Source organism: Pseudorca crassidens, chromosome 20, assembly GCF_039906515.1.
Source record: "Pseudorca crassidens isolate mPseCra1 chromosome 20, mPseCra1.hap1, whole genome shotgun sequence".
In the NCBI taxonomy this organism is placed as follows: Eukaryota; Metazoa; Chordata; class Mammalia; order Artiodactyla; family Delphinidae; genus Pseudorca; species Pseudorca crassidens.
Genome location: NC_090315.1, coordinates 6,913,710 through 6,927,325, shown reverse-complemented (window position 1 = coordinate 6,927,325; position 13,616 = coordinate 6,913,710). Strand labels below are relative to the sequence as shown.

Genomic DNA, 13,616 nt, shown 5'->3' with positions numbered 1-13,616 from the left:
AAGCTTTCATTTCTTTCCCCTCATCTTCTGATAACATTAAGTCCCAGGTAGGGACTTCCCTGGCAGCCCAATGGTTAAGACTCCACGCTTCCACTGCAGGGCGCGTGGGTTCAATCCCTGTTCGGGGAGCTAAGATCCCATGTGCCATGTGGCACAGCCAAAAAAAAAAGTCCTAGGTAACCATGTTACCTGTCACGTGACACAAAAATTCTTCTTTTAGTGATCACCATGACATATCATCTTGTTCACACAGAGATTTCCATCTTCTTTCCTAAACCTCCCAATCTGTTCCATACGTGTGATTGCTTCCCTGATTCATTCCTCTATGAATTATTTTTTTTGATAGTCTAGTGTAAGCTGGAAGGTAACAGTAGTTGAAAAAACAAATAGACCAAGAGCTTTCATTCTAAGAGGACGAGACATCAATTTAATCAAAATTTAAAATAAATAATATGTCTAGGGGGTGAAACGTGCCGTGATGGAATTAAGTTGCATAATGGATCTCTCTGAGGTGCGCATTGTAAGTTAAATGTGCTTGGAGTTCTCTACTGCGTCATTTTCTTTTCTTTTTTTTTTTTTTTTTTGTCTTCTAGTTTTTTCTTTCTTTCTTTTTCTGCCGTGTCATATTCTTCATTCCCCTCATGCAGACTAGCACAATGGATCCTTGGGGAGGCCTGTCTTCCTCCAGAATGAGCCCTGGTTTCCTCCACCTCTCTTCCTCTCCATTGCTCCTTCCCGCCAGGTTTTCCAACCTGCAGCTGTTTTCCTTGTGTCTATCTCTGCCCTGTAAAGTGGTTTTACCCACCTACAGTATACGCTCCTTGAACACGAGGAGTATGTTTGCGAATCCCCAACACTAGCACCATTCCTGGTACACAGAGGTGATCAGTAAGGATCTGTGGAATGAATGAGTCCATCCCTCCCCAGTTTGGATGAGGTGGCCCTGCAACCTGTGGTCTCCTGCTCACAGGAAATTGCTCGTATTTTACAGTATTTAGAAAGTAACCAAATCTGTATTTATTCATTATGACTGTTTTTTTCCAATGTATAAAGATCATTAAACATGGAGTTTTATTAACATTCATACCATAGGGTCATCACTAAAAAGACACCTCACATCAAAGTATTTTTAAAAATACCTTTATTCCAAATCTGAAAGATGGAGGAATTCATTCTTCTTCTCTTTCCTAGAAGTCTGGAAAGTTGATAATCACCTGCTGGAGCACTTACAAAATGAGAGCATGGAGAAGAGACTAGAACAATGGCATGAACAGAACCCACTGGAATATTCTGTTCATCGGAGCAGAACTCATTTTCTGTTCAGGCAAAATCATGGTATGTTTGACTTACATGGAAAAAGTATGAAATCAAATTTAACTTTACTTTCCGAGAGCAGGAGCTATGAAATAAAGAGCCCTGCTGAGTTTACTGGAGAAGTCAGATCCTGTCTCCATGCTGACAATGAACGGTTTCATACTGAAATTAAATTCCCCAAAAGCCAAAAACTCATCAGTACTAATTCCCAATTCATCAAGCATCAGAAGACTCAAAAAATAAAGAAATCTCATGTATGTGGTGAATGTGGGAAAGCTTTCATCAAAAAGTCTTGGCTCACTGATCACCAGAATCTTCATACAGGAGAGAAGCCCCATCGATGTAATCTATGTGGGAAAGCCTTCTTCAGAAAGTTCAAGCTCACTGAACATCAGAGAACGCATACAGGAGAGAAACCTTATGAATGCAATGAATGTGGCAAAGCCTTCCTCAAGAAATCAGGGCTCAGTGTCCATCAGAAAACCCATACTGGGGAGAAACCATTTATATGCAGTGAATGCGGAAAGGGCTTCATCCAGAAGGGAAATCTTATGGTGCATCAACGGATTCACACAGGCGAGAAACCTTATATATGCAATGAATGTGGAAAAGGCTTCAGCCAAAAGACGTGCCTCACAGCACACCAGAGATTTCACACAGGAACGACTCCCTTTGTGTGTGGGGAATGTGGAAAAACCCTTTCCCAGAAGACAGGTCTCATTAAACACCAAAGGACTCACACAGGAGAGAAACCCTTTGAATGCAGCGATTGTGGGAAAGGCTTTATCGAGAAGCCGCAGCTCGTTATCCATCAGAGAATCCATACAGGGGAGAAACCCTATAGATGTAGTGAATGTGGGAAATCATTCAGAGGGAAGTCAGTCCTCAATAAACATCAGAAAACTCACTCAGTCAAGGTGGAAAATCCTCCCTCAGAGGGTCACAGGTCCTCACAGAGTAGTGTTGTCCTCCAAGAGAAAAACCTGAATACAGTGACAATGCAAGTACCTTCTGTGGTCCCTCAGACATCAGTCAACATCAGTGGGCTCCTAGCAAACAGGAATGTAGTCATAGTGGGACAGCCTGTGGCCAGATGTGCACCCGCAGGAGAAAGCAGAGGGTTGGCACAGGAGAGAACCCTTATGAATGCAGTGAATGTGGTTGTGCCTTCAGTGGTCAATTATATTTTATTTTATGTCACAGAAAACCAGTAGGGAAAAAATTAAGACATTCTCTGAGGAAAAGGGTTGAGTGAAAATTTCTAGTTCATATGGTGGCTGAAAAGTATACACTGAGAGAAACTGTATAAATGCTGAGACTGGGAGCACGTGACCTACTCATCCAATTACATATATGCCTTGATACAGAGGCATAATCTGATGTTAACCCAAACACACAAACGTCAGTTGCTCTGTTGTGTCAGTTAAATAAATGAAGGAAGCCTGTGTTCAACTAAGTGGAGGAAATAAGGAGGTGAATTTTTAAAACATATAATTTGTTTCTGGAAGGTTGCTATGGAGGAAAAATCACCAGAGGGCTAATATTGGATTGGTGGGATATGGGGCGTGTATATATCAATTCAGTTTCCCCAGGCCAAGGTGAACAATGAATCTGAAACTGGGATGTCTTCCTTAAACTTTCAGAAGTTTATATTATGCAGATGGACTAATGAAACAACGGCCTTAGACTGAGTCAGTTTGGTCTTTCACAGAGTATTTGTCAAATACATCCTTGGTATATGGTTCTGTTCCAAAAGCTGAGGATATTGTGGTGATCAGGATAGAGAAAACTCATGGTTCCCTAGAGAGACCATTGAGGTAGTCGGATTATCTTTAAGTGGCATCTCTACACTCAAGCTAATTTAGTGAGAGGATGTAAGTATCCATAGTAAGTGAAATGGACCTGGACTAACTGGCTCAAGGGAATATGACAATTTGTTGTTGAAGGAGCATATCATTTGGGAGTTGGGGAAGGAGTTAATAATGGTATTTAAGCACCATAGAACACAAATAAGTTTTTTCTTTATTTTATTGAAGTATAGTTGATGTACAATGTTAATTTCTGCTGTACAGCAAAGTGACTCAGTTATATGTATGTATATATATTTTTTCATATTTTTTTCATTATGGTTTATCACAGAATAATGAGTATAGTCCCCTGTGCTATACAGTAGGATCTCGTTGTTTCAAGTAAGTTATTTTTTATTTTTGTTTATGTATTTATTTGGCCACATCACACGGCTTGTGGGATCTTAGTTCCCTAAACAGGGATTGAACCAGGGCCCTCAGCAGTGAAAGTGCGGAGTCCTAACCACTGGATCACCAGGGAATTCCCCAAATAAGTTTGTTTTTTTTTAATGCCTATTTGTTATCTCCACGAGGAAATTACAAATTCCTTAATTTTAGTGGCTTTCTTTAAATTTTAATGTTTAAAAAAATTGAAAACCAATAAGATGAAATATCAGTTCTTCAGTTACACTAGTCACATTTCAAGTGCTCGACAGTCATGTGACTCGTGGCAATAGAATTGGACAGCACAGACAGCAAAGTGGTGAGACAATGGGAAGATGCTCTACCGTCATTTCCATTGTACCAGAAAGTTATATTGGAGAGTGCTGGTTTCCATGATTTTCGGTTTCCCAGCACAGAGGGGGGAAAAATAATTCTTATCAGCTCCAGATTTGGAAAGTGAATGAATAAACTAATGGGCTAATCAAAATGTATTCTGTCACTCAAGGGACAGTTCTAAAGACCAAAATTGACACCCCAAACTGTTTGAGGTTAGAGAGACTTAACTGATTATAAAGGGACAAAGCAGAAAAGGAAAATGATTCCTAGAATAAATAGAACAAATGCAAAATGAGAGCCTTAGTCTTTAAGAATGGTGGAGTGTATAGGGAGTGGGAGGAGGTGAGATCTTGGAATGTCTTGGAAATGAATCCTGAGATTTGTCCACAGGCCTAACACCTGTGAAGAGTTGCCATTTAAAGATCCTGGCTCCTCTGTGACCTGCTGAATTGAGACAGGTGTCTTCTATCTCCCTCATTCCTTCCGGCTGTCCTCAAAGTGGGGTCTTTGCTTTCTCCTTTATCCAGAGTTCTTTCCCATGATCCCATGAGGATATAAGATCCCAATTACAAACAGTCCTACGCATAAAAGACATGGAAATTTGCCGTGCTGTGGCCCACTCAGAATTCAACCAAAATCCTTTGTCTGGGTAATTTACTCCTCCAGAAACGTTTTAAAGCACCATCACTGTGCAAATCACTGTTTTACACAGTGAGAAAACATCAGTGAGCAAAACAGGCAAAGGAACAGCCTTTATGATGGACCATATAATCTAGTAAAGGAGAGAGATGGTGAGATTACAAAATGTCAGGAAGTGATAAATCCTATGAGGAGAAATGAAGTCTAATAATAGATAGTAATTTATAGTAATCTGTAGGTAGTAATGAGGGAGATTTCCCCCTCCCCAATGAAAGGCTTTTCTGGATATAATTTGAGCCAAAATCGAAGTACTGAGGGGACTCACCCTTCAGAATATTTGTAACCAGAGAACATTCCAGGACTGTTTGTAATAATTGTCTATGACAAACTTCCTGCCTCAGATTCTCTGAGAAACTTAATGCAATTCCTGAGTCACACCCCACACCTCCTAAACCAGAACCTCTGGGGCTGGAGTCCCGGACTCTGCATTTTTAACAAGGGCCTGATGCACACCTAATTTTGAACATATTTGTCCTAAATCCTGGGCTACGGTCCCCATCACCACCCTCACATTATAATGGGATGGATTCAGGACAGAGAGTCTCCAGCAAAGAATCAGTCACGAGGGTTCCAGCAACCTGACCCTCAGCTCCCCTCCACTTCCTCTCCTGTGACTCTCCACTTCCAGCCAAGGCATGGTCAGGCGGGCTCACTCCTGGAACTGATCAGTTGGGGCCTGGGACGGGCTGGCTGGGCTGCCCTGAGCTTTGAGGGCCACGTGCTGAGCTTACCTTTCAGAACTTGGCATCCCCAGGTAAAGGAGGCCCAGTGCATGCCTAAGCCTGCTTCCACACCCAGATCATCCTTCACCTCAAACAGTGGTTAGGAGTGGGCAATGAAGTCATACTGCCTGATTTTTTAAAAAGAAATTTATTTATTTATTTTTGACTGCATTTGGTCTTTGTTGCTGTGCCCGGGCTTTCTCTAGTTGTGGCGATCGGGGGCTACTCTTTGTTGCGGTATGCAAGCTTCTCATTGCGGTGGCTTCTCTTGTTGCGGGCACAGGCTCCAGGCATGCGGGCTCAGTAGTTGTGGCTCCAGGCTCTAGAGCACAGGCTCAGTAGTTGTGGTGCACGGGCTTCATTGCTCCGTGGCATGTGGGATCTTCCCGGCCCAGGACTTGAACCTGTGTTTCCTGCATTGGCAGGCGGATTCTTAACCACTGCACCACCAGGGAAGTCCCATACTGCCTGATTTGAATCCTGCCGTGCCAGCCGTGAGCTGTGTGCCTCTGAGCAAGTTACTCAACTCACCTCAGTTTATCTTTAATATCTGCCTGGGTAGGTTTATTGTGAGAAGCAGATGTAGTTAAAATAGTGCCTGCCAAATGCAATGAATAACAGTATTATCATTAGTCCTAGTGAGGGAGGACTTTCCTTTCTTTCCTCTTAGGGTCCCTCCTTCATTCTTCATCATCTTCAACAATCACTTCTTCAGTGAAGCTTTCCCTCACTTGGCCAGGTTCCCCAATTTCTGGCCCTCCATAGAACTATGTTCCTCTCCTTATAAGCCCTTTATAGACTTGCAGTTTTACTTTTCCTGGATTTAGATGTGTATTGCCCATCAAGATTGGATTGAAATTGTTTGAATAGGGCACAGAGTCATGTGGTTCAAAACTTAAAACTATATAAAAAGGTGCATTTATGAGTCTCACTTTTCCCCTGTTCTCAGCTTGTTTTCCCTTGACCTTCTGGCTCCCACAGGTAAGTTTTATTGTGTCTCCCTCCAGTGTGTGTGTGTGTGTTTTTGGCAGTACAAGCAAGTAGATACTACTTTTTGTCCCTTTTTTCAAAAAGCAGCACATATATACATTCTCTTGCACCTTTGCTGTATTTAATTTTCACTGAGCAGCATAGAACCTTGACGAAGAGAATACTGTATCTTGCAAGCCAAATTCAGTTATTCATTTAATAGTCCGTTATTGAAAACTTCTGTTCAACTTTTTGTTCTGAGCACAGTGGATACAAAAATATTACAGAGTTTCTGTCTGAGGAACTCATAGTACATTTTGGAGGGCAGTCAAATTAGCATATTATGATGGTCTAGAAAGATAAATGATCCTCAGTCATCCCTTGTATAGACATGTTTTCTCTATTGGATGCCTTTTTATACTTCCTATCGTTAGCACCATGATACAGCTGCAATTTTATATTTAATAATAACTGTATTATTGTTTTTGAGACTGACCTGGAAGGTGTCCGAGAATGCTATCCGAAGAAGTGACATCTAAGATGACTCATGAAAGAACAGCCATAGTAACTAATATTCTCTCATTGCTTCCTGTGTGCCAAGGACTTCAATGGAGGGAAAGTATTTGCAAATTCCTGGTAGCATATGAGACCACAGGGCATTGGGAAGTGGAAGGCAGGGTGTAATGGAAGATGATAATGGAGAATCCGTTTGATGTTTGCTTGTATACAGTCTTAAAAGAATTCTCTTGAGATCTTGCTTTAGTCTGTAATCAGTATACTAATTCAGAGCTTCATGGAGGGTATGGTAATAAACATGGTGTGGTACGGAAGAAAAGGAGGTGCCTGGAGAGAGACCTTCTTAGAAGGGACCAGTGCGGTGGCAAATTCAGTAGTAATTCAGATAAATGGACTAAAGCAATGAGGGCGAGTACAGGGAGTGATTCAGAAGTTATTTCTGAGACAGCATAACAGGAATTGGTGGCCAGTGTGACAACGACATATAAGTTTTGTTTTGGCTTCGTCCTCTGACCTTTTCACAGCAACCTCCAGTAACCTACAATCCAGTTAACATCTCTATTCTTAATTTATTGTGTAATAGTGACTGCTAGATGAGAAACAGAATAAGGGAAAATTCAGTCTGGAAGGGAGAAGGACTTCCATTTTAGAGTTGTGTAGTTTGAGGAGCTGTGAGACTGGAGCAGGCAGTATGTTTTGATGCTGTGTTAATAAAATCTTTTGAGTTTAGTGGGTACTTAGTGAAGAGTCCATCTCCAAGCCCAAACCCCAAATATAATCGAAATTGTAAGTTTTACTTAATCCATTCAAAAATTTGAAATGCATATATTTATTAATGTTTGCCATGTGAGGATCATATTATAAATACTGTTCATCCTTTTGAAGTCACTTAAAAAATACTGGTAATTCTATAATTGGCTTTTTAATGGCTATAAACCGTTCTGTTGAAGGAATGTGTTTAATTTACCAAACTATTCACCTGCTGATTGTACATTCAAGTTATTCCTAGTTTTTAAAAAATTTACCAAAATTTCCGTGGTTAATATAAAGTTTTTAACAAAGATTCTTAGCATTGGAATTTCTACATCGAGAATGAAAAATTTAAATTATATAGATAATTCTAATAAATTGCTCTCTAGAAAGAATATATAGATAATATCCTCTACTACTCCTTTGCCTGCATAAAATAGTGGCTAATATTTCTTAAGTGTGTTTATTTTATTTGGGAATGATGCCAAACAATATAACAGCACAGCTCACCATTTAATTACTCTGAAATGCCCTTCGTTTTGTAAGGAAACATTTGCATACATTTGAAGCCTCACCCCTCACCCTTCCCTACCGAGGCAGCCACATTCCCAGGCCCCTATGGGCATCGGTGTTCACAGAGCCCCGCTCTCAGCATCGGCCCCGCCCCTTCAGCAGGTCTCAGACCAGCCGTACTCATTCCCATCCCCGCTTTAACTGTTTCCCAACTTTCACCAGCACTCGAAGTTTCCGTGTTTTGTCCATGACCTGACCGCCACCTTTACAACGTGTCTCAACTCCTACAAACTTCGTTGACAGTCCCAAGTTTCCTCCTAACACTAGCGCCTCGGGTCTCTGCCGAACGGAACTGCACTTCCTGTAAGATGGCCGCCCCCTTGGTGCTCCTCCGTCGTGGCTCACGGGCGCCGCCATCTCTCTCGTTTTGCCCAAAAGACAAAATAGAATCCAGCTCGCGCCGCCACGGCCTTGGATAGGGCCCAGCCTCTCAAAAATTATTCAGCCTAGTGCTTCTGACCGACAACGAGGAGGGAAAGGGAAGGAGGTGTCCAAAAGTGATTTCAATTCTTCCCTCTCTGAGCCGTAGCCTCCATCATGACAGTTTCCTCCCCGATCGCTGAGATGGGCGTGGCCACGTTACGTCATAGAGCTGGTCGTGGGGCCCGAACTCCAACACGCCGAAAGGCTCTGAGGTCGGGCAGGGCCGGAGGCGTCCCTAGCGACAGCCAGCGAGGGGATTTGGGCGCCACAGCGGAGGAGTGGGAATCATTTTGGAAGTGAATTCAGTCTTCAGCAGCTGGCGGGAACCTTGAGAATCTCAGCAGCAGGTGGGTCGGGGTCTGCACGTGGGTCCGGAGTGAGGGGCCTGTGAGGCCAGTGAAAGGCCTTCTGGGGGTGTCTTTAGGTTCAGTCACTGGGGAGGCTTCGCTTCAGTAATAGGCCTTTTGGCGGTCAGTGTTATTAAATGTATGAAGAGAGAAACGACCGAGGCTCTGACTGAGGATTTTTGTCGATGTGGGTATTTTGAAACCCAGCCCTCCTAAAATTTGAGTTCCCCCGCTGACTTTATATTTAACCTCTCTATCCCAAACTTTATTCTTTTTCTTGTCTCACCCTTGTTCCCCTCAGGATTGAGGAGTATCAAAGAAAGGGGGAGATTGAAACTGAGCAGGACCCTGAAGTACCTCTTGGGTACAAAAGCCCTTCTGTGTCACCCCATTTCTAGTTTGTAGAAAAAGGCTTTGGTCTCTTGGGGTATCCCTGAGTTCCAAAGATCAGACTAATTAGGGAAGTGAGGGAATATAGAAACAGGAAAAAGCAGACAAGAAACAATAGTTCACAGAGTCCTAGTTCCTCCTCAAAGGATGTGCATAACGATCTGATGCATACCTTTAAGTTGTTCTGCAGAAACTAAGACACCTTCCAGAGTGGAGGATGGTGACTACTTGCTGAGCATAAGCATGTAGACCTCAGACTGGTTGGAACCAGAAAGTTGATTAAGGTTCCTGAAACACTCTGTTACCTCACCAACAACCAATCGGAAGAAAGTCATCCCTCACCTGCATCCTTCACCACAGATGTTGCCTTTAAAAACCCTCCCCTGAGGGCTTCCCTGGTGGCGCAGTGGTTGAGAGTCCGCCTGCCGATGGAGGGGACACGTGTTCGTGCCCCGGTCTGGGAAGATCCCACATGCCGCAGAGCGGCTGGGACCGTGAGCCATGGCTGCTGAGCCTGCGATCCGCAGCGGGAGAGGCCGCAACAGTGAGAGGCCCGCGTACCGCAAAAAAAAAAAAACCTCTTCCCTGAAAGCCATCAGGGAGTTGAGTCTCCTTGCTGGGCCCTGTAGTAAACGCTGGACTTGCCTTCACACCAATGCGGTGCCAGTAAATTGGCTTTGCGGCTCAGCGGGTGAGCCGACCCAAGTTTGGTTTGGTAGCAACTTCTGCTCGTGAAGCTCAGTGATTAAGACCTGGAGTGGTAGGTGTAGATCAGTGAATTCGATGTCTCATGCAGGTCTGCGATTCACTCAGACGTGGAGAAGCCTGGGATGGGGGACGGGTGCTAATGAATGGGGGTTTCTGGTTCAGATTTCGGATTTAACTTGGAGTCATTTTTTGTCGTTGTTGTTTTGTGGGGGAGGCTAGTGTATGTGGAGGGGCATGAGGCTGGCGCTTTGGAGACCCAGGGTCACTGGAGAGTAGGTAGGTTGAGGTTCAGATGGCGATTCCGGGGCACAGACTTGATGATAGATTCATTCAGCTGATCCAAATCCAGTTCGCTCCTTCAAGTCCATACCTTCATCAAGGCGCTAATTAAAAACTCTCTTGTCGGGCTTCCCTGGTGGCGCGGTGGTTGAGAGTCCGCCTGCCGATGCAGGGGACGCAGGTTTGTGCCCTGGTCCGGGAAGATCCCACATGCCGCGGAGCGGCTGGGCCCGTGAGCCATGGCCGCTGAACCTGCGCGTCCGGAGCCTGTGCTCCGCAACGGGAGAGGCCACAACAGTGAGAGGCCTGCGTACCGCAAAAAAAAAAAAAAAAACTCTTTTGCCTTGCCACATAAACACTCTTGTCATTGTCTTCCCAAACAAAAATGTAGTTAGATATGATCTAGTGATGTGTTATAAAAGATACGTTTTATTATTCTTGCCTCCAACTTTACTCCACAGTTTTCTTGGATATTTCCTTTCAGGTTCATGCTACACAAGTGAAAACATCTCTGTTACCCGAAACGCTGATCTCCAGTGCAAACCATTGTGTATGTTTAATATTTTTTTGTTACCTTTGCATTTGGAATGACCTGTATAACAGATATAATTTGGTTTTATCACTTCATTTCTAATTATAAACACTTCCATAGTATAAAAGGATTACAGATTTTCTTAATGGCTGCAGTAGTGTCACATCAGGTGGGTGAACCAGTGACGAGGTTACTAGAGTCCCATTAAATGTACGTATACATTAATTTGGATAGGCTTGACATATATCTATACTTTTCTGCAACATGTTATGATTCTATGCTTATCCAGGTTCTCTCACCCACCCACAGGATTTGTTGCCATTTACTACTGAATAATTCAGGGTGTTCATTTATATTGCCTTTTTAGTTTGAAGGTTTTTCTTGGGTTTTTTTCCTGGATGTGCAGGGTTTTGTGTAAAGTCGGATCTTAACAAACGGCACCGCGAAACAGAGGAAAGCTTCAAGTGAGCTTTATTAGGGAGCGCTTCCGGGCGAGGTTCACTGGTCCGAGAGAAAGGGGCCAGAGAAGTCGCACCGGGCGAGGGTTGGGCAAGATTTTATAGGGGAAGAAGGGAAAGGGGTGTGGTGAATCTGGGAGGGCGCAGGGTATTCCTTATTTGGTGGTCTTTTCGGGTATCCTGGGGGACGGTTAGTCCCGCCCCTCGAAAGCGGGAAGGCTGGGCTGGGTTCAAAGTCCCCAGGTCAGTTCCTGGAACTAAGTGGTCCGGAATGTCTCCAGGGCACTTTCTGGAACTGGGTGGTCCGGAGAATTTCGGTCTGATGCAACCTGTGAATCTGATAGTGTTCCCCTGCCTCGGGCCGGTTGGCCTTACATTTTGTTTCTATTTTGATTAATGTGTTGAATTTCTCGTTACTGTTGATTTCTAGTTGTGTTGCATTGTGGTCAAGGAATAAGCCTCTTTGATATTGACTTGTGAAACTTATGAAAATTTCTTTCTATGGCCTACTTTGCTCTGTAAAGCTTTATTTTTTTTATATTTACACATAGGTGTATTTCTGGAAAGGCAGGTGGCCCTTCTAGGGCAACACAAGTGATTCCATAAAGTGAATGGGTGCAATGCCAAGAAATCATCAGCAGGGACATGAGGGCTCATGGACAAGGAGTCATGAAATTGGGATGTGGCCAAGATGTTGCATTCATGTTCTCCTCCCCCATGAAGTTTTATAGCTATAGTTTTATAGTCCTAGATAGTCCTATAAATAGTTTTATACCGTTTCTCTTGTGCAGATCTCTAGTCCTGGTGCCTAAAGTGATTCTAGGCTGGAGACCAACGGGGACTGCATGTACTCAGAGGTCAAAGAACAGTTGCAGTAGGGGCAGGGCGGTGTCGGTGGGTTTGGGGGTTTAGAAAAGCTACCGGGAAATTATCTTAGAAAAATTTGTGGCCAGTAGGAGTGGAAACAAAAACTCACAGTAATCCCACTGAATCAATGACCTTATAATGTGAGTCTTTCTGACTCCTTGTCTCTCTGATTTGCTGCTTTGGAGTGAGTATTGGAACTTGCTCCTTTTCCATTTCTCTGTTTGTGGAAGAAGGTTGCTGTTTGTGTGTATGCATTGAGTGTTCTAAGAGCTGTTTCACAAGTCCAGTTTATGCATTGTGCTTATGTGCTACCTTCTGGTGTGATATGAAACTGTCTGAAAAGTAGTAAACTTTGCAGGCAGTTCTACAGAGAACTAAACTTTTGGAGGTTGTCTGGTTAAGAAGGTACAATGGTTAAGGTGATGAGCTTTGGAGAGAAAAGGCCTGGGCTTGAATTCTAGCCCTGCCTCTTAGAAAGTATGTGACTCTGGACAAGATACTTTATCTCTAGGTTTTAAGCTTCACTTCCTTCGTTCTAGTGATTTGATACTTCTAGATTGGTGGTGAGGATTAAATAAGAAAGTGCTTAGGATTTGTTTAACACATTACTCTTTATAATGTTTGCTCTGCCTTGAGGTCTAGATGTTGTGGTTTTTTATTTTTATTTATTTTATTTTATTTTATTTATTTATTTTATTTTATTTTATTTATTTATTTTTTTGTGGTACGCGGGCCTCTCACTGTTGTGGCATCTCCCGTTGCGGAGCACAGGCCCCGGACGCGCAGGCTCAGCGGCCATGGCTTACGGGCCTAGCCACTCCGTGGCATGTGGGATCTTCCCGGACCGGGGCACGAACCCGTGTCCCCTGCATCGGCAGGCGGACTCTCAATCACTACGCCACCAGGGAAGCCCTATGTTGTGGTTTTTTAAACAAAAGAAAACTCTTAAGTATTGGGATTTGATGTTAGAGGACGCCTATATTGGTTTTTTTTTTAATATATATAAATTTATTTATTTATTTTTGGCTGCGATGGGTCTTTGTTGCTGCGTGAGGGCTTTCTCTAGTTGCGGTGAGTAAGGGCTACTCTTCGTTGCGGTGCGCGAGCTTCTCATTGCATTGGCTCTTCTTGTTGTGGAGCACAGGCTCTAGTCATGTGGGCTCAATAGTTGTAGCTCATGGGCTGTAGAGCACAGGCTCAGTAGTTGTGGTGCATGGGCTTAGTTGCTCCATGGCATGTGGGATCTTTCCAGACCAGGGCTTGAACCCATGTCCCCTGTGTTGGCAGGTGGATTCTTAACCACTGCGCCACCAGGGAAGCCCCCATATTACTTTTCTGTTAGTTCTGTGATAAAGTAACATAAATTAGTGGCTTAAACAACACAAGTCTGTTATCTTACAGTTCTATGGGTTAGAAGTTCAACATGGATCTTACAGGGCTGAAATCAAGGTCTCAGCAGGAGTGTGTTATTTTCTAGAGGCTCTAGGGGGAGAATCTGTTCG

General features: G+C 43.5%; 2 protein-coding genes across 11 annotated transcripts in view; both read left to right on the top strand.

Annotated features, from left to right (window-relative positions):
• ZNF350 (zinc finger protein 350) overlaps positions 1 to 2,770 on the top strand; it is a 32,553-nt gene extending 29,783 nt beyond the window's left edge. For 6 of the 7 annotated variants that reach the window (XM_067719092.1, XM_067719097.1, XM_067719095.1 and 3 more), the window contains one exon: positions 1,192 to 2,770. In XM_067719092.1, the coding sequence (XP_067575193.1) occupies positions 1,192 to 2,528 (1,337 nt within the window). In that variant the 3' untranslated portion in view covers positions 2,529 to 2,770. The remainder of the gene's footprint in view (positions 1 to 1,191) is intronic. The other variant, XM_067719098.1, reaches the window with a different exon arrangement.
• Positions 2,771 to 2,914: 144 nt separating this feature from the next.
• The window catches only part of LOC137214810 (zinc finger protein 350-like), a 27,938-nt gene continuing 17,236 nt past the window's right edge, over positions 2,915 to 13,616 (top strand). For 3 of the 4 annotated variants that reach the window (XM_067719086.1, XM_067719082.1, XM_067719084.1), the window contains exon 1: positions 2,915 to 8,880. The gene's annotated coding sequence lies outside the window, so the exon portion shown is untranslated. Of the gene's footprint in view, positions 8,881 to 10,741; positions 10,808 to 13,616 lie in introns of all 4 variants that reach the window. The other variant, XM_067719085.1, reaches the window with a different exon arrangement.